The sequence below is a fragment of the Rhamphochromis sp. 'chilingali' genome (assembly GCF_963969265.1).
Source record: "Rhamphochromis sp. 'chilingali' genome assembly, chromosome: 2".
NCBI classification, from domain to species: domain Eukaryota; kingdom Metazoa; phylum Chordata; class Actinopteri; order Cichliformes; family Cichlidae; genus Rhamphochromis; species Rhamphochromis sp. 'chilingali'.
In genome coordinates, this window is record NC_137930.1 from 12,304,211 (window position 1) to 12,327,131 (window position 22,921).

The 22,921-nt window shown below is 38.7% G+C and overlaps 3 protein-coding genes across 3 annotated transcripts in view; 1 reads left to right on the plus strand and 2 right to left on the minus strand.

Moving 5' to 3' along the window:
• Positions 1-1,393: 1,393 nt before the first annotated feature.
• ube2l3a (ubiquitin-conjugating enzyme E2L 3a) lies at positions 1,394-5,853 on the plus strand. Its single transcript, XM_080876653.1, has 4 exons — positions 1,394-1,529; positions 4,146-4,241; positions 4,760-4,946; positions 5,050-5,853. The coding sequence occupies exons 1-4, from the start codon at positions 1,503-1,505 to the stop codon at positions 5,202-5,204; spliced, it is 465 nt and encodes a 154-aa protein (XP_080732779.1). The 5' UTR covers positions 1,394-1,502; the 3' UTR covers positions 5,205-5,853.
• Positions 5,854-7,034: 1,181 nt separating this feature from the next.
• Positions 7,035-15,881, minus strand: ckmt2a (creatine kinase, mitochondrial 2a (sarcomeric)). Its single transcript, XM_080876652.1, has 10 exons — positions 15,860-15,881; positions 14,176-14,352; positions 11,167-11,365; positions 10,572-10,667; positions 10,256-10,477; positions 9,377-9,462; positions 9,002-9,125; positions 7,875-8,009; positions 7,480-7,605; positions 7,035-7,363 (listed from the first exon to the last, which is right to left on the minus strand). Exons 2-10 carry the CDS (start codon positions 14,316-14,318, stop codon positions 7,247-7,249), a joined length of 1,248 nt encoding a protein of 415 aa, XP_080732778.1. The 5' UTR covers positions 14,319-14,352; positions 15,860-15,881; the 3' UTR covers positions 7,035-7,246.
• A 2,550-nt stretch (positions 15,882-18,431) lies between these two features.
• rasgrf2a (Ras protein-specific guanine nucleotide-releasing factor 2a) overlaps positions 18,432-22,921 on the minus strand; it is a 48,418-nt gene continuing 43,928 nt past the window's right edge. Inside the window, exons 20-28 of the mRNA XM_080875028.1 lie at positions 22,741-22,853; positions 21,739-21,799; positions 21,285-21,388; positions 20,632-20,716; positions 19,877-20,074; positions 19,714-19,793; positions 19,518-19,635; positions 18,800-18,868; positions 18,432-18,575 (exon numbers count right to left, since the gene is read on the minus strand). Coding sequence (XP_080731154.1) covers positions 18,480-18,575; positions 18,800-18,868; positions 19,518-19,635; positions 19,714-19,793; positions 19,877-20,074; positions 20,632-20,716; positions 21,285-21,388; positions 21,739-21,799; positions 22,741-22,853 — 924 coding nt within the window. The 3' untranslated portion in view covers positions 18,432-18,479. The remainder of the gene's footprint in view (positions 18,576-18,799; positions 18,869-19,517; positions 19,636-19,713; positions 19,794-19,876; positions 20,075-20,631; positions 20,717-21,284; positions 21,389-21,738; positions 21,800-22,740; positions 22,854-22,921) is intronic.

Here is a 22,921-nt window from a genome sequence, read left to right on the forward strand (position 1 = left end):
ATGTCATGTGTGATAGCTCCAGATGAGTTTGTTCACAGTTATCAACGACAAGCAATGGTGGATCTTACTGTGAAACAATAAGAGTCATCTGCTGCATACCTAAAATACAAATAACAACTTGTTATAACATATATGTTATAACAAGTTGTTATTTGTATTTTTGTGTCCGTCCTGTGAACTCAAAGCAGCCTGGCCTGTCTCTTTTGACCTGTAGCATCAACAAGGTATTTCTGCCCAGAGGAATCTTAGGACCTTAAAAAGAAACAGCTGGACTTCTTTAATTTTGTTGAAGACATTTCACCTCTCATCCAAGGCTAAAAAGTGGAGAGTCACAGATATTTAAATCTTAGTTGGTAGTGTCCCTTAGGAGGGGGTAAGTGACCCACTATTAGTCATGTGACTCATCACATAAGGTGTGAAAAAACCACTTGTGGTTTCAGGTGAAATCAGCGTGATCCCTTAACCCACCCTAACATGTGAACAATTGAGGTCACCTGATATAAGATGCGACTGAAAAGAAAACTGCTCCTCACTGTGAGTCACACTTAAAAGGTTGTAATTTAGAGAATTATGAGTAAATTAGAACATTTCTGATAGCTAGTGAGAGTAGGATGTTCTTAGACTCTGTGATTCTTTTTCTTGCATTTTCATTATTATGTCATTGTATCATCAATTCAATTAAATTCAGTTTTATTTATACAGCACCAAATTACAGCAACAGTTGCCTCAAGGCAATTTATATTGCCTACCCAACAATCATAAGACTCCCTATGAGCAAGAACTGTGGTGACAGTGGGAAGAAAAAACTCCCTTTTAACAGGAAGAAACCTCCAGCAGAACCAGGCTCAGGGAGGGGTGGCCATCTGCCACAACTGCTTCATGGTGAGGGGAGGAAAACAGGACAAAAGACGTGTTGTGGAAGAGAGGCGGAGATTAATAACAAGTAATGATTCAGTGCAGAGAGGCAAGGTGACAAAACAGGTGACAAAAAATTTAATTTAATAGAATCACTTTTCAAAAAAATCCATAAAGACTTTTTGATAAAAGGACATTCACCATTTCATCACTTTGAAATGTGGGGAAATTATCTTTTTTTTTTCTTTAATTGTCTTCTAATTTCAAAATAATTCATGTGTGCTTGTTTTTTTTATAACGGTTTTGCATCGATTTTCCACATCTCCTTTAAATGAGCCATGGTTAAATGAATGTATTAGATAAACAGAACTAAATACTGGACTAGCTTACCACAATAGATGGATAAATATAATAGTTTTATTCTAAAAGGATGTCTTAAAGAAATGGTGATACCTAAAAGGAAACAGGAACACATATCCAAAGCAAAGCGGTAAAAATTTGGTTAAAATCTGTAACCCTCCGGGCCCAAAGAGGGCGGTAACGCAAGAGAATCCCGCCCGTCATCCGTTTTAAAACAAACTGAAAAGAAGTCGAGGTAGAGCGGAAAGAAAAAGGAAGAAGAAGGAGAAGACAGAATCGGTACCACAATGACTTCGGCTCGGAGACTAACTAGGGTAAGAAAAAGATCTTAGTTGTTGGATTTCTGCAACTTTGACATGGTTTAAACAATGGTTTCGACTTTATGAGTGTAGCTACAGATTCGTGAGCAAAGAGAAAATGTCCGGGTGTTTGTCGCTCAAGTGTCTGACAAAACGAAAGGATAATGACGGCCGATAGACGGTGACTCGGGGTTTAGTTGTTAATTTGAAATGCCAGCAGAGCGTGATTAAGCTTTAAGATAAAACTGTCATCTACGGCTTTAAGTCGGAAAGCAAGCTGGTGTTTAATAGGCAAGCATGGTGGAAACTGTAGCAGCTCGTTTTAACCGCTTTCGCCGTCTGAAGGCAGCCGCGGAGGCGAAAACATGGAGACTTTGGGGTTGGGACGTGACGTCAGACCTCATCTGAGCCGTATACGTTTAATAAACGTTTAATAATAATAAAAAATATATATATGAATGACATTATTCTCTTGTTTAGGGGATTAAGAGTTAGTTATTTGCAAAACAGTATACAAAGTTATTTTGACTTGGTCATGTACTTGCATGTAAACAAACGCAATATAAAACAAACAGAAGGAGTAATGCCTTTATTCAGCTTTTTTCAGCAACAAAATAGAGTAGTCAATAAATTATGAAGAATTAAGTGTAACAATTGGAAAGAATTGTTCCTGTAAGTTAAAAGAGTAAGTAGAAAAATGTGGCTATTGTAGACATTGATTTTTATTTTTAAAGAGAGAAAAAAATGAATTGTATGCTAATGTTGTAAACAGTGTAGTGGCTGGCCAGGCGTTCATACTTTCTTTTGTTCTGACTCGTTTTAGTTTTGATTTGCTGTATGTTAGTAATTTCCTCATACCAAAAAGAAAATGGTGAAGTGTGCTGTCACGACTTCTTGAAATCTCCTGACAGTTCAGTTTTACAGTTCACGTAAATTCCAAATTCCACTGGGAATTAGAAAATAACTACTATTTGCTTTCAGTTAAAACTGTTGCAAGAGAATTATCTGAAATGACTGGGACTGTAGGGCATGTACAGCTTGAATTGATCGGTATAAAATATTATGACTGTCACTTTCTTTCTGCCAATCACTTGCAACTGTAGGACCTCAGTGGTTTGATAACATTTACTAGTTTCTTCCTCCTGTTTGTCTATCTCACCTATATGTTCTTCTGAAATTTATACTGGCAGATTTTTTGACCATATGAATGAAAAATATTTGATCTGAGTAACCAGATGGATTTGTTTTGTAACGCTATTTTTTTTTAAAACTAATGCTAGTGCTAGTGTTCAGCTAACAGCTGGTTGTGGTGGTTGAAGGTGACTGTTATCACAAGGCTGCTCCTTGATATTCTCTGCAACTGCTTTGCTTTATACCTGAAATCAGTCAACCGCAAACAAGGTTAACAAGTCACAAATTAAACACTTTTTGTTTTTTTGTTGTTGTTTTTTTAAATAACTAAAAGTAACCATCATGGAACCATTAGTCCTCAGCCAATGTTGCTGCACACGCACATTTTAAAGATGCAATACCCATTTAAGTTTGAAGCTGTTTCAGGTTTTTGTTTTTTAATTTTTTTTCTTTAATTTGTTGAGGGTTATGTTAAAAAGCTTAGTCTATATGAATCCTTGAGTGTTTCATACATCACAGGCCTTCATAGCAAAAAAACTGAGTTCTCCACCTCTGTCTGTTTGCCATACACACATGTCATTGCAAAGGTCACACTTTGGCAACCCATTATTTAATTAAATTTATTTATTTATTCATTAATTTATTTATTTATTGTTAATTAGTATGAATCTATGACTGCTGCCCTGTAAGTATGCAGAACTGTATTAGTGGAGGTGAAGGTCTCACACAGGCCATCATTGTCCGATGTTAATAAAATTTAAAACACCATAATTGTTTTTGCAGTATTTATGTGAACAGCCTGGAAGGAAAAATGCATTGTGTGAATAGTAATCTGAACCGAGGAATGAGCGGGTATGAGTCATTGTGGAGGAAGTGATGTAACTGTTTACTGTCTGACGGGACTCGGTCCATCAGGGCCATATTACACAGTTCCTCTGAATCACCTACACCCAGCAGATTGTATTTCTTAGCTGGTTTCTTGACTTTTCCTCACGTTTTATCGACATCAATCAGCCACAAGTTTAAAACCACAACCTCATAATGTGGCGCTCACCCTAATGTCACCAAAAGAACACACCTTAAGTCAGTGTGTGTGTGTCCGTGTGTGCCCATCCCAACAATGCTTGTCTCGGTTGAGATCTTGGAAATTTGGGGACCAAGTCAGCACTGTGTTGTTCATGTGGTCATTGTAGGTTCTGACAGTCTGCATTTGTGCAGCGTCATGCACAGCAATTTGTGTGCTGACACATTTTTATCCTAGCCAGCTGAAGACTGTTTTTCTGTGGGCTAAAACGGCATGGTCCAGTACTGCCCTTTCTGAACCTGCCGAGTCACCATTTCTCCTTCCTTGGATCACTTTTAGTAGGTTCTGGCTACCAGTTTGGAGATGTTGTGGCTGATTACTCTACGTTATACATTCACGCATTTGTCTGTTTGTTCTTCCTGTTCTGTCACTGCATAATTTTGCACCAAATTTCAATCAATTATGTTTCGTTTCAGGAGATTCAAGACATTCGCGATTCTGGAATAAAGAATTTCCGAATCATTCAAGTGGATGAATCTAATATTTTGAACTGGCAAGGGCTTATTGTTCCTGTAAGTATTGACCCTATGTAACTATACATTTTTCCCACTTTTGTTTCTCTAATGGCTCAAATTTCAGATCACACATTGTGAAGTTCGAGAAGAACATTTTGGTAGAAATTTGGGTTGACTTGTATGAAAAATATTGTGTATATATATATATATATATATATCTGTTGTGAACAGTACATTATCAGCTTACTTGTTTTTTGTTCACTTATTTTATTTTTTTAAGGTTTCTGTTTTGGTAAGTGTCAGACACAAGTTTTGGTTCTGTTTAATGCTGTAGAGAGGGGCATCCTTGATATGTTCAGAAGTATAAAAAAGAAGAACATTATTAGAGAAGAACACTGAAATCATTTTAGCAACATTTTTAATTTTCACTATTAAAAGTATCAAAGCGCACATAAAAATGACCCCCACCAAGTCATCTTAAAGTCAAAGAGCATTATTAATTAAATTATGTAATTATTGTTGACTAAATATTATTCCGATTTTCCTGAAATTAACACATACTTATTTTCTTCAAGGACTGTCCTCCATATGACAAAGGAGCATTTCGGATTGAGATCATCTTCCCTGCAGAGTATCCTTTCAAGCCACCTAAGATAACCTTCAAGACAAAAATCTACCACCCCAACATTGATGAAAAGGGCCAGGTCTGCCTGCCCATCATCAGTGTGGAGAACTGGAAGCCAGCCACGAAAACCTGCCAAGGTGAAAATGGACATCCACATCTTATTATTGTTTTCTTATATCTGTTCCAAAAAGTACCAAATATGCTCACAAATGTTCTTTTCTCATTCCCTCTGTCTGCCAGTGATTCAGTGTCTGGTTGCGATGGTGAACATGCCTCAGCCAGAGCATCCACTGAGGGCTGACCTGGCAGAGGAGTACACTAAAGACCGTGCGAAATTCATGAAGAACGCAGAGGAGTTCACAAAGAAACACAGTGAAAAGCGACCTGTGGACTGACGATCCGCCTCTTAGACTTCCTTTTTGTTTCCTGTTCAAAGAACCCAGCCTGACTCTCTGTTCTTATCCCCTTATTTCACAGAGATGGCCTGTTCTCCAAACCTGCATTGTTTAGCACTGTCCAACCACTCTTTAATAGAGGCTTGTGTTGCTCTTTCACTTTGCCAAAAAGAAAAGCAGGACTTTTTGGTGCACAGGCAGGCTCTGGCCTCAAAGTGTCACCTTTTGGTTGTTTTTGACTTCTTTCTACTGATTTTTTTTTTCTTTCCTTTTTAGAAAAAATAAAATTTTCTGAGGTGGCATCGTCGAAAGTGAAATCTCTGAAAAGTGCTGTTCTGCTTACTTTAATGCTGAATGTGTTCTTAGATTAATCATTAGCTTATGCACACCTGTTTACAGATTTTTAAGCATTGTTTCAAATCTTGACGGCATTTATGCTGTGGGTTATATTTGTCGTCTACTCCTTTCAGTCGTTTTCCCCCTAGGATACACCGTGATCTGTAAAATCACCCGTGGCAGTGGCAGAATTTAAATTTGTTGCTCATGCAAAATTCACACAGGAGCAAAGAAACTTCTGAAAATGCAACAACATTCAAGTCATTGAATCATTTTTGTATCTTTAGAAATATTATTAAACTTCTTCCACCTCTGTTGGCCCCTTTGTAAAGTGCATGTTGTCAGTGAACAGATCCATTATTACTGATGTAAAAACAAGATACAAAATTACTGATGCTTACAAATGTGAGAAGCCAGTAGGAAATACAGAGGCATATGCAGGATCTTTCCTATTCCTGTAGTGGGATTTTTAGGCATAATCCTTACCAGATTTACAGCTGGGTCCAGCTTTGGAGAGGTAAAGAAAGGCGATTGACATTACTTTGATAATGTCATGGTTGTTGATGCTATAGATGGGCTCATCTAAGGATTTCAAAAACTGCACATCTACTGGGATTTTCCTGCGCAACCATCTCTACGGTTTAGATAATGGTTAGGAAAGGAGAGCGTATTCAGTTAACTTATAGATTTTTAGAGGTCAGAGGAAAGGGACCAGACTACTTTGAGCCACTAGAAAGGTGGCAGTAGCTCAAATAACTACTTGTTACAGCGACACCAACTTTGAATGTTAAGCGTTGAAGCTGATAGGCTACAGAATTAGAAGACCATACCAGATGGCGCTCCTGTCAGCTAAGAAGAGGACACTGAGGCTACAATGTGCACAAGCTCACCAAAATTGGCCAGCAGAGGACAGGAAAAATCTTTATTTCTACTGTGGTGTTCAGATGGTAGGGTCAGAATCGGCATGAACATAAAAGCATGGATCCATACTGTGTCAATGTTTCAGGATGATCGTGGTGGTGAAATGGTGCGCAGGGTATTTTCTTGGTACATTTTGGACCCGTAAGTACCAACAGAGCACTATTAGCCTACCTGAGTATTATTGCTGACCATGTCCATTCCTTTATAACCATCACGTGCAACTGGAAAATCTGCAGCAACTGGTTGACGCTATCATGACAGTATGAACCAAAATCTCAGGAATGTTTCTAGCACCTTTTTGAATCTCAGCCACTAATAATTAAGACAGTTCTGAAGACAAAAGGGTTTCCAACCCAGCACCAGCATGGTTTACCTAATAAAGTGGCTGATGATGATAGGAAAATAAACTGACATCTAATAACTACAAAACTGACATTATCTTCATACAAACAACAGACCGTGCTTCAGTGAAAGAATTCTGAACCACTTTCTACACTTTATTGCTCAGCCAAAGTGAAAAACAACAACAGCAAAAAACAAAATGAAAGCAATAAAATGTTGTATAGTGTTTATTCATTGAACTTGGGGTTACAATTTTCTTGAGGTAGAGTTTTCCTCTAAAGAACACGTCTAAGATGATTTATCTTAAAGAAATGCACTCTGTCTTGGAAACTTAAAGAGAATGCTTTCTCCTCGCTGATGGGAGTCCCTCTCAGGTGCTCTAGCAGGCTCAGTTTGAGAGGGAGGACTGATCAGGTCACCGAGGAAACTGAGGAGTTCAGTTTTCATTTCCTAAACTGAACAATGGGAGATGGGATTTTGATATCCTGGCCTTTTTCCAGCCGTTTCTCACACTCAATCAGGTAGTTGACGCCGTCAACCAACAACTGGACCAACTCCACCTAGAAGCACACAGCAACAGAATAGCTCAGACAGGGCGTTATATAGAACTGATGCATGTGAGCTTATTAGCATGAAAAAATAAATTGTGCAAAGGGCAACAAAAGAATCTCCTCACTTCAGATTTGCCCAGACGGTCAAGGTTGGAAATGTCAAAGGTATCACCAGTAGCAGCCGTGTCGACTCCCCCTGTGCCGCGTTTCTGCAGCCGCAGGTTGTCAAGGATTTTGCTGAAACGTGTGTCCTGTAAGTTGGAATCATTTATAACATGTTGAAACTGTAGTTAAAAGATTTCTTTTTCAAGAACAGAAATAATAACATGAATAGAAGTTGGGTTTTTTGGGGGATTTAAAAAAAATTCTAGATGAGATCATGAGGAAGAATTTGGATTATAGAAACCTTTAAAAATTAGCTGACAGAAGTCCCATGAGACAACTGTTGTCGTAAATTGAAAATATTTAAATAAAAGTGAACAGAACTTAAAATTATAGTGTTATAGTGTCATTATATTACCTTGCTTAGTTTTGGCAGGCGTACATGGACACCCGCCCTGAGGCCGGTGCCCAGGTTGGACGGACATGTGAGGACGTATCCCAGACGTTCATTCCACATGAATTCCCACCCTCTCTCCTGGATCAGGTGCTCCACCTGTAAACAGTATGTTCATGGTTGCCCAATCACATTTTATCTATACATAATAGTTGAGCAAGATAATCACTTTTTGCAGCGCTTTAGTTGAGAGCTGAGAAGTTTGAAATTTGAGGAGTTTTCATGTTAACAAAATAAGTACATAATGAAATAAATGCAGTTTTCTTTTATTATGAGTCAGGATAGATAATATATAACATTTGTTCCCTTTTTCAAACGTAGACTGTAAGTAAACTAGTCATCAAACAGAAATTATTTATTAATAAACAGAATTTTAAAACACTCAAAGTGCTGGATCAAAGACTCAGAATTATGACACTTGTTTTCAGATGCCCCAAATGACCAAAATTGGATAGTGCTGACATGTGAAGTAACATAGCTAAATTAATGAAATGCAGTTCCTCTAGTGGCCACTGGAGCCTGGCTCATAATCAAGCCAATGCACATAATTTTGGTGAGTGAAATTCTAGTATTTTATAAGTCTGCTACTTAACAGGTATATGTCTTTGAATAGTTAATGGATCCAACCTGCTAATCGAGCTAGGTAGTACTAGCTAATAAGTTCTACCCTCTTGTCCAAATATGGTTTCTTTTGGTCCCCAAAAACAACATGACAATGACTAAAATGCTGAAACGTTATTAAAACCTGTCAGGAATGGAATGGTGGCTTTGCCCATCTTTTATATACAGTTTGGGAGTGTGATGCATTTATTTTTTAAACCAGTGGCCAAACAGAGTTACAACAGCTGAGTTTGCACCTCACAGTGGATTTAATGTGTCACAAAGAATAATCCTTTTTGATGACTGAAATGAAGATGTGTCAAATATGAAATTTGACACAATTCGTGTATAAACACGAATGTTTATAAACTGAGTAATAATTGAGATATTTCAGCCTGATACAACTCAGCAACATTAGCAGCCACAAAAAAGACTGTCTAATTATCAAAATGATATCCCTTTACTCTGTTTGACATCACACTCCACTGTACCTGTTTGAGTCCGTTGCAAAATCTCTCAAACACTCTCTTCATGTTGCCGCCCTTCTCCATGGAGATAACTCTGGTGTGGTCCTCCTCATTGACCCAGATCAGGAAGGTCTTATCATTGTTGTGCCTGAGGAAAAGAAAACAAGAAAACTACTCGTCTTTCATTACTGCTGATGACTCATGACACAAGGCACTTTGATATTCACACTTGTCGTCTGTGCAAAAACATGCGTTTATAAAAAGCTATGCACACCAAATGGAAAACACAGCATCAAACTTCCTGCTGTTTTAGTGGCTCAGTTTCCAGGAACAGGCACAATAATAACTCATACATGGTCACACAGCAGCGGACATGCACAAGAACTGAATAGACCATACCAGATCCCCCTGGCATCTGGCCAGTCTCTGGCCATAAAGGCACATGTCAACAGTGGAGAGACAGGCTTGTCAAATAAGAAGTGATCCTACAGGTGGGAATGGTTAAGGGAGGATCAAGAAGGAAAGAGATGTAGATTTTTAGATTTTAAAGGGAAGAAAGACTTCTTTACAATTTGGTGATGAAAAGATTTCAAAGAGTCATATATAAAAGGGCATTGGTCTTTTTTAATAGGTATTGTTGAGGCTGCAATGAGATTAGTCTTTAAAAAATGGATTTAAAAAATATATTCTCAAAAAATAAATAAATATATATATATAAATATAGATGAACAGCCTTTACAGAAGCTACACGGGGTTGCTGCACCATCTTGTGGTTCAAAGTGGTATTATGCAAGAGTACAGCTTATCCCATTTCACTGTCAGTTGATATCCCTGCAGATGACCTGAACATAAAGCCACAGCTGCTGTTTCTTCACCTTCTGTTGAAAGCCTTATTTCAGTTTGGAAAGTTTTAAACTCTATTTAAGCAACATATTTTGTTAAGATTTATTTTTGTCCTTATCTGGCAGTTCAGCAGTGAAGAGTAGACAGGAAAGAGGGCGAGAAGGAGAAGGAGAAGACATACAGCAAGGGGCTGCAGGTTAGACTGAAATCAAGCCACTGAATTTCAGCTGTAAGGCATATGGTGCCTGTTTAACCAGTAAGCTAAACGGATACCCAACAAAGTGCTGGGTGCCAAAGAAACATCCACCCCATAAATCTCTATATTTACCATTTTTAAATTTACCATTCACACAAAATAATAATTACAAATAACATTAAATCATAAGTTTAAATATAAAGGAAAGCGTATACATTTCTCTGAAATGATTAACTGACATCAATAAGTTGCTGCTGCTCCTTTTCCGTCATGTCTCCTAGGCTGTAGTAGTGTCCAGCCAGGTCTCCTTTAAGGCCAGCTAGGGCTGTCACTACTACCCGCTCCACCTCACGGCGCTCAGCCCTCGAACAGGCTGGGGGGAGGCTAAGCCCACGGATACTACGGCCAGTACGCACCCGGGATGACAGAACATAATTCTCATCAAACATGCCATGGGTTATCTGGAAAGGACAAAGGCAAAGACAAGTGTTTCATACGTGTAGAAATCGAATATGGATGCACTGAAATTATAGTGGCAAGAAGCTATGGTCTAACCTTGGAGGCATCCAGGTCAGTAGGATGTTTCATGACTCTGGGGTCATAGCCATTATGTCTGTCTTTGATGACAGGGTCAAAGAGCTCAGCAAACACCTAGAAGCACCAGCAAACAAAGTCTGCAGTGTAGGTTTGTTTCAGGAAGTCAGAAATTTACTTTGACAGTTGATGTCTTATGATATAGACGGTGTGGAATTGCACCTTTATAATAAGGATAATCATCAGCTCTATGACAAAGAATCAACAGTTACTGGCTTAATGGGGAAAAAAGACTGTTCCAACCATACTTTCATTCAGGTACTACACTCTGTATAATGACACATCATTTCTGACAGTATGCATGATACTTTAGCTATGAACATATGAATCAGTTCATAAAAAGTCTTCTGCTATCTTCTGTTGTCGAAACATTTTGTAGTGAGTAATTCTTATGAAATGTGCAAGTGATATGAGGCATGCTTTTTTTTAACCTTACTGCCTCAGTTTTTGAGTTCTCACGTATTACCAGATTTACAATTAATCAATATACTGATTATTATTAAGATAAGCACAGGTTATTCAGTGGATAATTTAAACAAAACCCACTTTGTTTTACCTCGTAGCTCTCCTCGTCACCAGCCACGCAACCCACTGTCTTGATGAAAGGGTGTCCAGGGTTGTCGACTCCCGTTTGGATGCACTGGTCAAGGGTCCAGTTGTTGGGGGTGACTTTGTCCCTCAATTTGGCATAAATAGCTGGAGTAAGAGCAGAGGCCATGCAGTTGTTGTGCTTCCTCAGGTCAGGGTAATCAGAGCTTCAAGAGGAGACGGATTGAAGAAATGTAAAAGTTTTGAGAGTTACGACACCCCTGGAATAATATTCCTTCTTACTCCAGCTAATGTTGACAACATAATTTTCCCTTCAACGTATTCAGTGCTGATCTAGCATATAGCTGTGGTACAGAATACCAGTTGGTTAACCTGGAGATATCTCATTTGTAAGCAAATAGACAATTTGATGTGTACATTGTTGGTTTGGGGTTGGGGGAAAGATTTTTAGGTAATTTTTGTTCTTTTATTTTGCTAACTTAGGGGTTTTTATTTATTTATTTGTATAGCGCCAAATCACAACAACAGTCACCCCAAGACACTGTATATTATAAGGTAAAGACCATACAATAATGGAGAAAAACCCTAACAATAAAATGACCCTATCTAAGCAAGCACTTGGCAACAGTAGAAAGGAGAAACTCCCTTTTAACAGGAAGAAACCCCCAGAAGAACCAGGTTCAGGGAGGGGCAGCCATTTGACAGAACAAAAGACATGCAATGAAAGAGAGCCAGAGGTTGATAATAGCTACTGGTGGCTCCCATTTGTCCTCAACTAGCTGCTAAACTTAGCTGCCATTTAGGGGGTAAGAGTACTATAACTCTGGAATCAGAGAGTTCATCAATATCAGGAATCTAATATTGGACAAAGAGTATATGGAGTCAGTGGCTAAATTCTGAATCTTTATATTGTGTAAAACTATTAGGAACTTAAGGTGCTTTTAGATTCTGATCCAGCATGCAGTGGCACTAAGTAGGCTTCAAATCATTCCAAATTTATCCTGGAGCCTAAATATGAGCACACTATCAGAAAAATCTATCTTCAGCCACCAGAGAAGCAAGTGTACTCTATGTATGCATAGGATGAGTGGGTAAAGGCAGTAAAAGGGGAGAGCATAAAATACAGTGTGAAAAAGTAAGTGAGAGTGAGCCAAAGGTAACCCAGATGAAATGTGAGAGCGTCACTGATCTTGCAAGACATCGCCAGCATATCTGACATGACATTGTGTACTCTTTGAAACTCTCAGATGTTTAGTTGGACTGTGTTGACACAATCCACACATGTTTATTAATGCTGCAGGCTCAGTGCATAAGATGAGATCAGAAAGCCCTTATTTATCCCAGAAGTTGGAAAATTGCTGTGAAACAATAACTTGTTATATAGAAAATACAAAACAGTATACAGGGTACTTTTACTTTGAACACATGAATCAGTTCATAAACAGTCTAGTGATGTCACCTTCTGCTTATTTCTGTTATGGAAACATTTTGTAGTGAGTCACTCTTATGAAATGTGCAAGTGATGTGAGGCACGTAGTTGGTCTGTCTGTTTTTAAGGGAGATAATTGCAGTCTAATACCTACTCACTGACTGGTCAAGGTCATCTACTGCAGAAAGAACTTTTTGCTTCAATCCTCACATCTCTTATTGTCATCAGTCCCTATGATGTAACCTACTCTTTCACCTCACTTTTGACTGTCTTTCTTCTTGCTTAAGCATAGAGTGTATATGAAAGATGTACAAAGCCACTGTGACATCATTCTATTCAATTCAGTTTTATTTGTGTAGTACCAACTCATGCTTGAAGGCACTTTATATTGAACAGTAAACACCCTACAATATTTTAGTGTAAAGGCACAACAATATTAGAAAGTCAACCCCATGAGTAAACACTAGATGACAGTATAAAGGAAAAACTTCATTTTAACAGGAAGAAGCCTCCAGCAGGCTCAAGGGGAAGTTGGGGGAAAGGGAAATAGAAGTGAGCAGGGAGAGACAGGACAAAAGGCGCGCTATGAAAGAGAGAGCCATTAACTATTAATGGTTAAATATAATAGTGGTGTATAGCATCACCAGAGAGTGAAAAGATGACGCAGCAGAACTAAGGATTGAGGTTCAGGGTCACTAAGTCAGCAGTAATTATAAGCTTTATCAAAAAGAAAAGTTTTAAACTTAATTTTCAATTTAGTGGTATTGCGCAAATGGATGAAGATATCCCTGCAAATGTTATCAATGGAAGAACATATCCTGGTCAAAAATGACTCCAAGATTCCTCACACTGTTACTGGGGGCTAAGGTAATGCCACCTAGCATAAGATTCTGGTGAGAGGCCATGTTTTAATATTTTTAGGGTAGAGTAAAATAACCTTAGTTTTCTCTAAATTTAGAATGTCATTCAGGAACTTCATGTCTTTCAGACATGCCCATAGATTAACTAGTTGAATTGTATCATTTGCCACTTGGTATTTTGAAACCACACATCAGGGGTGTCCAACTCCAGGCCTCAAGGGCCGGTGTCCTGGAGGTTTTAGATGTGTCCTTGGTCCAACATAGCTGATTTATAGGGCTATATAAATGGCCTGTCTTAAGGTTCACCAGAGGCCTGGTAATGAACTAATCATTTGATTCAGGTGTGCTGACCTAGGGTGATATCTCAAACTGGCAGGACCCTTGAGACCTGAAGTTGGACACCCCTGCCGTACATAGCCAGTGAGGGGCAGATGTGACTGAGCGATGTGTAAATATACTGTAACAACCTGTCAATAACAAGGTAATGTAGGCTGAATCTTAGAGCACCCCTGGTTTTATCCTCCTTTTTTAAATTGTTGTCATATTTTACAAAGTAAAGCTTTAGTTGCACTGAGATCATAAATTCTTCAAAAAATAAAAAACTATTAAGGTCATAGAACAAGGAAGCCAAATGGTAATGTTCTAACAGATTTCTAGCCAACCAAGTTCTTTTTACAACTGGTCACCCCTTGGTGGCATTAGTGGTGCTAATGTTGACCTGTCTTACCTGGGAGGGTAAAGCTTCTTCTTTGCCTCAGCAGCCAGAGAACTGTTTTCACTCAACAAGAATCCAGCTGTTCCTGCTCCCAAGCCGGCCAACAGCACAGCTGTATTGCGCTTGGAGATCAGGCGTGTGAAAGAGCTTGCCATTTTTCTGCTAGCTGGGTTTTCAGTAGCAAAAGGACTACATATAAAAACACAAAAGCAAGGTTTTGTTGATGACTTGTGAATGGTGCTAACATATACACGTATAGGCAAAGTGGAAATGGACACCTGATGTGTATCTAGTATCCTCATGTTGTGGTGTCCCTGGATCATCATAATAAATGTTGCTGTAAATTCAGCATTGCAAGTGACCAATCACATTGTCATGATGTTATAGTTTTGGGGTGTAGAATAAAACTGCGAAAAAAATCCAAAAAAGGATCAGGTCAGGGTTAGGGCTGAGGATTGGGATGTGATTGTAGTGAGAGTTCTAAAGATTAAGGTAGGATACCCAGAACAATCTAGGCCTAACTTGCTCTTATCTAATGACCTTTCACCCATGAAAAGTTTTATTCAATATTATATCAAGCTTAGACCATGGGAGGCTCTGGCAAACACTCTTAGTGTTATTATCGCAGTCTGAATGGCAGGTTTCATATGACACAGAATGGCAGGTTTCATATGACACTAATGCTTTGCTATTGAACAGTGAGAAGTCAGCCGTAAGCTAACAAAAAATGCGACATTTATTCAAAAAGAAATGGCTTTAATAATCATTCTTGTTAATTTTGTCGAAATGTCCCACAAAAGCAATTCATTTAGTTTCATGGACCTGGCCTGGAAGGTCAAATTTTAGCTTATCCTCTGTGGATTGTGTCCATGAGAGTGTGTCTTTATATAGAGGGGAGCTGTGAGGTCGTTGTTAGTCCTATTAATCAGAGTCAGACCTGAAATTAAAAGTCACTCAGTTAGTCACATGATTTTTATGAGCTCCGTTTGTCCCACTCTAAGGCTTTTCCTTTCTCTGTGTAGGTTAAAGGCAGTTCACTCTGTGGGTCAATGGGCGTAGTATTTATAGATTGGTGGAAGGCGGTTGCACTGCCAGGATTCAGTGTCAAGATCCAAGCCATGCCTGGCTCAGACGGTGACATTCAGAACTGGTCATAAGACCAGAACCTCATAAGGCAGTGGGACAGACAGATGGAAACAAGGCAGTTGGAAGGTGAAGTGTACAGGAGAGCTGATGTATCAGGATGAAAAACAGGTGGAAAGAGAGTGCAAGAGTTCTTTCTAGAGATCAGCCTGTGAGAAACCACCTCTACTAACCAACACTGAAAATTATGAGATCTTACAGATGCTCTAAGATCACTGTCCCCTCCCCTGGTTGCTGTGACCTTTTAACTGGAAACTTTTCATGTAAAAAAAAAAAAAGCACCTACTCTCTGTTTGATTTTCTACGTTTCTTCCTGTTGTTTGCTTACATATCACCTTGAAATCATCATCAAATCCTGCTTCACCTTCCACCTGCTTTCCTTGTCCATAGCTTTTAAACTTCACATTAATTTTGAATGTCAAAAGCATGCAGTTTTTTTGTATACAGCCTGGATCTTTAATACTAGCTCTACAACCAGCTCAATAATTTTCCCAAGTATTGGAAGCAAATGAAGGCTTTCTGTAGGAGAAATAAGAGAAAGGAGATACAGTACCTGTAGAAAAGCTGCTGCCTTCTTGCTCAGGGTCTCTTGTTAAACAGCTTTTCACTCTCCTCTTACACAAGGCTCCACCCCGTCATGTGGGATTAGAAGGTCGGAGCCAATCAAAAGTTCAGAAAGAAATAATTATAAGCCAATGGACGTATAGTATGCTTTCTGCTGAGCCATGATTAACCATGACCACCAAGGCTCCAATATCACTGTCCAGTTTGACCTTGATATTTGAAAATGATCTCTTGTTCCACTTCTGTGACCATGAGAGCTATGTACAGCAGCAGCCATGCCCTGAGTTAGAGGATTCAATATTTGCACATTACAAAAATCCCATGGATAAAATTTAGTGAGAAAATCCTATGTGGATAGGTAGTTAAACTAGACTCACTGTAGCCAATACCAAGAGAAACTAGATCTCCCAGTATAAACCTTAGAGTTTTGTACACAAGTACTGTCCTCCCAATGCACTGTCAGCTAATAAGCTGCATGGGTATGGGTAAACTTCAGTGCAGCTTGTTTTATTTGATTAAGATCCAGCAGATCCCAGAAGACTCTCTGTCCAGAAGACTTCAGTCTTTGGAACAGCAAAGATGCAGGAACCTCAAGGTCCCAGGAATCTGGTAGAGGAACCGAGCTTTAAGTAGGGGTAAAGACCCCCGCAAGGGCGAGAGGGAAATGAATTTAGAGAGAGAGAGAGCGAGAGAGAGAGAGAGAGAGAGAGAGAGAGAGAGAGAGAGAGTGTAATATTATGGCCGATGGCTCAACTCATACCCTGCTTATGCTTATGTAGGGCACACAATTTTGGCTGCTTTCCTTACAGTTGCTGCACATCTGCAACCCAATTTTCAACCCACTTTTTATTTGGTTTTCTGTTTTTGTGCCATGTTTTTTACTGACATTTTCCCACACTGTCACTCTCAGTGCTGACATCATTAATCTAGTCCAATCATCTTCTTGCAATCGTTAAACCAACCCCTGTTTCGCATAGTTTAAATATGGGCTCTCAGTCATTCTCCCTTTCAGGCTCTCCTTCATACAACCTACCTGCTCCCCGTCTAAACCTCACAGACCCTCAGTCTTCATCTTCACCAGCAACCACCAGCATCTAGACTTTGGGGGTGGGGTGGGGTGGGGGGGTGGGGGGTGGGGGCGTCCTAAATCCTATGACTGCTGAGATTCTGGTCTGCCATGATGGGTCATGAGTCTAATTATGAAATCCATTATTTTTCAATATCTCAGTAAATCATGCTCAATTCTTCCAAGTGATCTCTTCTCAGTGAACTTGCATTAGTCTGTGTGCAAGTTTTATTTTGGCAACAATGTGTGTTCATTTTTTTTCTTTTTGATGATTTTATGTGTCCTCTTTCTGCTTGATAAAACAACAATGTGCATCAGAATTACAGTTTGAACAGTTTATTTTTTATTTTATTTTTAAGCTTATAAATACATTAGCAAAACTGTAACTTCAAAGTATGCAGCAGTGTAAGAAAGCAGATTCCGGACCTTTGAAATGGCAAAAAATACGCCCCCAGACCCAATAACCCATCCCTACCACATCCCAAAGACATCAAACAAGCACAAAATTTTAAGTTCAGGGGAAATCACACTATATTCATGTTATAATCAAAATTACAGTCTAATGAAAATCTTTGAATTAATAATAAATTAATAGTGCAAAGATCTTACTATTTCACTAATACACTCAATAGAGTTTGAAATATGAATATGAAAAATTGATCACATTGACGGGAACTATTAAGAATAGTGCCACATATCAAGAATATGTGGCACTATGCTTTTGTAGCATGAAAGAACCCCTTGAGTCCAACTCTCAAAAAGTGAAGCTCAAAAAGTTTTGTGTACAAAATCATAAACATTAAAAAACTCAAAAGACAGGATCTGATTGTAAAGAGAAAGAAAAATGTCTTAAAAACTGTAATGAGCATATTTCAAAACCTGCAATGTGTTTAAACTTTAAGGATTTTTGCTCTGACATGCGAGAGAATCTGTAAGAACATAAAGCTTTCATTTTTCCTTTTTATCATAGCGTAAGATTAAAAAAAGATAAAAAGCGAAGCGTTAGATAACGTCTCCTGTGAAACAGACAGTATTAAAGTAGATAAAATATGTGACGTACTCCAGCTGTTTAGGAAACCCAGCATGTCTACACACACACACACACACACACACACACACACACACACACACACACACACACACACACACACACACACACACACACACACACACACAGAGAGACTTTCTCAGTTACTCAATTATGCAATTACTTGATTACTTGCTACAGGGTCCCCAACAACCCCAACAACCCCAAACTTACTGTGTAAACTAGTGCAACTAGTTTGTGTTCATTTGATTTGTGTTAAAGAAAACTGATATGTTGTAAGGACAACTTTGAATAGGTAACAGAACTGTACCACTGTTTTATAGTCTGCTCACTAAATATACACTTCAGTAAGGCACATTTTCTCCTGAGTTTCCCAAGCGCAGTGATTGATGGCATTCTATGTAACAACCCCTGCTGTGTAATGAATGAATGAATGTGTTGCTCTGAGCTAGAAATTGTATATATATCAACTATATGTCTGTTTAGAAGATGCAGTTAGCCAGGTGGTAGTCGGGGTTCAATCTTGAGTGAGAGTTCATAAAGGGTATCTTCATCAATCACTAGGCTTTTATCCAGCAGGAACTGAGTCACCTGGAATGGAATGAGATAAGTTAAATTTAAAGATTTTGGATTTTTTGAAGGTTAAGCAGTGAAAAATTATACACTTACTCTGATATTGATTGTTTGTTATTAAACACATTTTCCTGCTAAACTGGCTTCAGTATATTTTTTTAATTATGTAAACAGCTCATATAAATCTGCTTAAAAAAATCATTAACAATAATTACACGTTACAAATATCTAATTAGACACACCTTTGGTTGGTGCTCTATCCTGTACGGTGTTTGCTGGAACTGACGGATCTCCCGGATGATATGAGAAATCTGAGATACCAAGGACAAAGTTACTGGAATGCTTCAGACATGATGTTTTTTTCTAGAGTGTGTGTGTGTGTGTGTGTGTGTGTGTGTGTGTGTGTGTGTGTGTGTGTGTGTGAGGGGGGTGGGGGGTTCACTCGCTGTCCTGGTAAGAGACTTGTTAGTCTCTAACCAATAACCTGAAATTACTCCCTGCTACATGCTTGTATTTCGAAGGAAATATCTAAAACAAGCTCATTAAAAAAGATGCACAGAGTACAGGCCTTTTGGAGAGCCAGTTCAATAGTATTGTTTAGGCCTCCAGCAGTAGTAAAGGTAGATATTCAGTGCAAGTATTAAATTATTTAAGACAAAATTCTGGAAACCGTGACTTTAGGTATTGTAGTATCATATCACAAAGATGGACAAAAACAGGGGCTGTGTGCATAGATGTTCAATGTCTAAATAGATCATCATAATCAAGTCCTAGATGACCGTTAGTCAGTATTCAATAGAGTATGGCATATGTGCCTCAAACGGATTTAAGCAGCTCAATAACTGACATCCAGATTCAAATTTTATGTTTTTAAAGTTTTTTCTGCTATATAGACCATTAAGGCACAGTGAATTGTGAGTTTTGTGCCAAATTTCAGTTTTAGGAAAGTGTAATCCTTACCATCCTCATCTTAGAGAAGTTAACAAGGCCTTCCTCTGTAAAGTTGGGTGTCCCCTCCTCAATGCAGGCCAGGTCAGTGAGGTACATGCCCAGGTAAGGGACACATGGAGGATTACAGCTGTGCAGACAAAGCAGAAATGTACAGTGTTTATGAACTGATTTGAGACATTTTCCTCTGCTCACTGGCTATATTTACTTTTTCAGTGTCTCTCTGAGGTTCTTGAACCGTCCCTCTGATGACACAATCTTCTGAAGTCTGTCCCTCAGTCCCTTTGTCTGAAAATAATGAAAAAAAGAGTAATTTTTTCAGTACACAGATGTGGTATTATTTTCAGCAGCTCTCTGAAAGGAGAATCAACCTGTTTGCAGACTTTTGCCCAGGTCTTTTTAAGCCTGTAGATGGCACTGCCTTCGAGTGCAGCAATGATCTCCAGTACTCCGTTGTAGTTATTGAGGCAGCGACAGATGTCAGCCACTGCCAGCCACTTCTCAATGGAGCTGGCTCTGGAGGCCACATCAGTATGGGTCATTATCTGAGACGCTACCAGGTTGCTCATCTGTGAAGCAAGGTATAGAGAGATGAGAGATGTGTCCAATAATCTGTCTGCCTTCAGTGATATGCCAAATTATGTCACTGATATTAGTGGGCAAAAGAATACACCACCAATCTAATGTGGATAATCATATATATTTAGTTTGATTGTGAAAGCTTTCTTCTTTATAGACTGAAATTTTAGGAAAGACAGCTATTAAATGCAGCTCGTCCTTTGATTCTTCAGCATTGAGAATCCAGTATTTAAAATGTAGAAATATATTTTAATTAAAGGCACTGCTCTTACTTGTATTTTTCCATTTCCACTTTTTGATTACTGAATGCTTTTGTATTATTAAGTCTGTTAAATCCTCTTTTTCAGTTCTGTCTCCCTCTAGCTTACAGAGGGATGTCATGTGTACTGGACTCTAAGTAGTGGTCACTGGCCACTTTTTAAGAAACTGTCTGGCTTTTGCCCCTGACTGAACAAGAGAGACAACTGTTGTACCACAGACTTTTTATAAAACTCCCTATAAGCCCCACCACTACATCACTGCTCAGGATAAAAAGTCACCGTCTTACATCATTAAAGTGCTGGGTGGTCTTCATGATGTATGGAGTCCTTTCCGTTTTATCCAGCTTCATAAAGCCCTGACCTAGGAACTCCCTGCAGGACAGAAAATATCCAAAATCATAGGTTACACATACTGTATGTCCACATGTCATAATCTGTTCCCTACAATCTCTGAGCTTTACTCCTCCAAATCTTTAGCCCCCTATGGGAAGTTATCTTTGAGTCAAATACTATATTTCTTTAAGTGTAATTTTGTTTTATGCTAATCATATTAATCAAGGATATTGTTAGTTCAGGTAGACCATAAAATCAAACAGCCTAGATCCCAGCAGATCAGCTGATATCATTGGCAGCCTACATCAACTAGATGTAGGCTGCCAATGATATCAGCTATTCTGCTGGGATCCAGGCTTATAGTCCTCTACACATCTAATTTAAGGTGTTTTAGCAGGCCAATAAATCCTAGTTAAATTACTGTATAATTTGTTAACTTGCTAACTTACTATAAACTGGGCAGCTGTATTCTTAAGGCACGTTGAGATACCCAACTAGACTCAATATAGGCAAATGCGCTGTACAAAGACATTTTAAAGAGATGATCATATTAAATAACTCCAGGGTGATGCAAGGAGAGCTTGAATGTCTTGTATAACATACTTACTCATAAGGAATACTCCTGAACACAATATGATCCAGCAAGGTGATCTGTTCTGCTAGTTCTAGGGCTGAGAGTGACTCAAAACACTCTGATTTAGGACTCTCCGCCTTGAAAACACAGACAAACAAACTGCATGTGTAAAAAACAGTACTAAACTGCAAAGCTCTTCAGGGGACTACAGTACCACACAAACACAAATTAAGTCCACATATAAGGAAACGACCTGTGGATATTTGAGGAGGGAGGTAACATAATTCTCCTCAATACAGAGTAACCACAGCGGCTATTTTTCACAAGGCACGGACATGACATTACTGACATTATTCTTACCACAATGAAGTGTAGAAGCGGGCAGCTCTTCTGTGTCATTCATGAGATAAAGGATTTCGACAAACAAGTTATAAACTTGTCAGGAAAATCTTTTATGAAACTCGTTCTGCTAAATGACAGTACTGACCATTTGTAATATGCCTTCCATCCCGAGCTGAGCATCATCTTGTTCTTCTTGAGAAAGTGCACTGAAAACCAAAAATGACATAGCATTACATACATGCAGTGCCAGTCATATGAAAGCTGATCTCATGAACATTATGTAAACCTCTACAACACTTTGTGTTGCAATGAAAATAACTCAACTAAACATTCAAAATCATGATCTAAAATTTGCATGAATTTTTGAAAAAGTAATTCATCCATAGTTACGTGACAACAACAAGGGTCTTCACTAACTAATGGGTGACAGCACAGTAGCTATGCCTATCTTTCAGATAAAGTTTATTTTATTGAAAGGGACCTGCAAAAGCAGGGTCATGAGGCTAACAACACAGGGAGCTGAATTAGCAGTATCAGTTCTTTTTATATGTAATCTGCTGTTTACCTACTTCACCCTAGAGGCAATCTGCTATAAATGTGACTTTGTCTGCATAAATTCTAGTGTTAAAATGCCTAGGTTAACGGCACTCAAAACCCTGTTTAACTCACTCATCCTAGATTTACACTTGTATGACTTAAACTGATTGGACTGACAGGTGCACAGACACAGGCAGCTGTTCTGGATAGACCATCACAAGAAATTTGTGCTTCAGTTTTGACGATTGAAATTCTTGTCTTGGATAAGTCTTTTACTAATTACAGATATTTACTAATTGCACTTTGTCTGCACATTGCCCCCTTACAGTTTATCAATAACAGCTGTAACCAAACCCACTAGAATGTGCTATCTTAGCACTCCAGCTTCTTTTCCAAATATGGAAACTTTTACTACAGAAAAAGCAAGGTAGGGTCTTAAACACTTACACTGAAGTTTCCGCCTGCAAACTAATGGGTGACAACATGTTAACTAAGTCTATTTTGCATGCACAGTCTATGGCTTCACCTTGCCTATTGCAGAAAAAAAATTCTAGGACAGTGTGTAGATAAAAAGAAGTACACAATGATATTTACAGCAATCCCTTTGTACCTTAATATGTTTGTTGTAGCTTTCCTCTCTTGCGGCAGCAGATCTGGATCTCGCAACACCTCTTCTAGTAGACTGATCACCCCCACCTTCAGCTCACTGTTCATTTCAAAGTCCTGATTGAAACAACACATGCATATATATTTATAGGGAAGCTTAGACTTGAAGTTAAGATTAGAGTAGT

What these genes read in the sequence shown, in the direction of transcription:
- ckmt2a (XM_080876652.1), bottom strand. Translation starts at nt 14,318, where the DNA reads ATGGCAAGCTCTTTCACACGCCTGATCTCCAAGCGCAATACAGCTGTG. An exon ending in GTGACGAGGAGAGCTACGAG is followed by an intron (nt 10,668 to 11,166) that starts GTAAAACAAAGT and finishes TGGTGCTTCTAG; the next exon opens with GTGTTTGCTGAGCTCTTTGA. An exon ending in GCCTGCCAAAACTAAGCAAG is followed by an intron (nt 7,606 to 7,874) that starts GTAATATAATGA and finishes TCCAACTTACAG; the next exon opens with GACACACGTTTCAGCAAAAT.
- ube2l3a (XM_080876653.1), top strand. Translation starts at nt 1,503, where the DNA reads ATGACTTCGGCTCGGAGACTAACTAGG. An exon ending in GGCAAGGGCTTATTGTTCCT is followed by an intron (nt 4,242 to 4,759) that starts GTAAGTATTGAC and finishes ATTTTCTTCAAG; the next exon opens with GACTGTCCTCCATATGACAA. An exon ending in AGCCACGAAAACCTGCCAAG is followed by an intron (nt 4,947 to 5,049) that starts GTGAAAATGGAC and finishes TCTGTCTGCCAG; the next exon opens with TGATTCAGTGTCTGGTTGCG.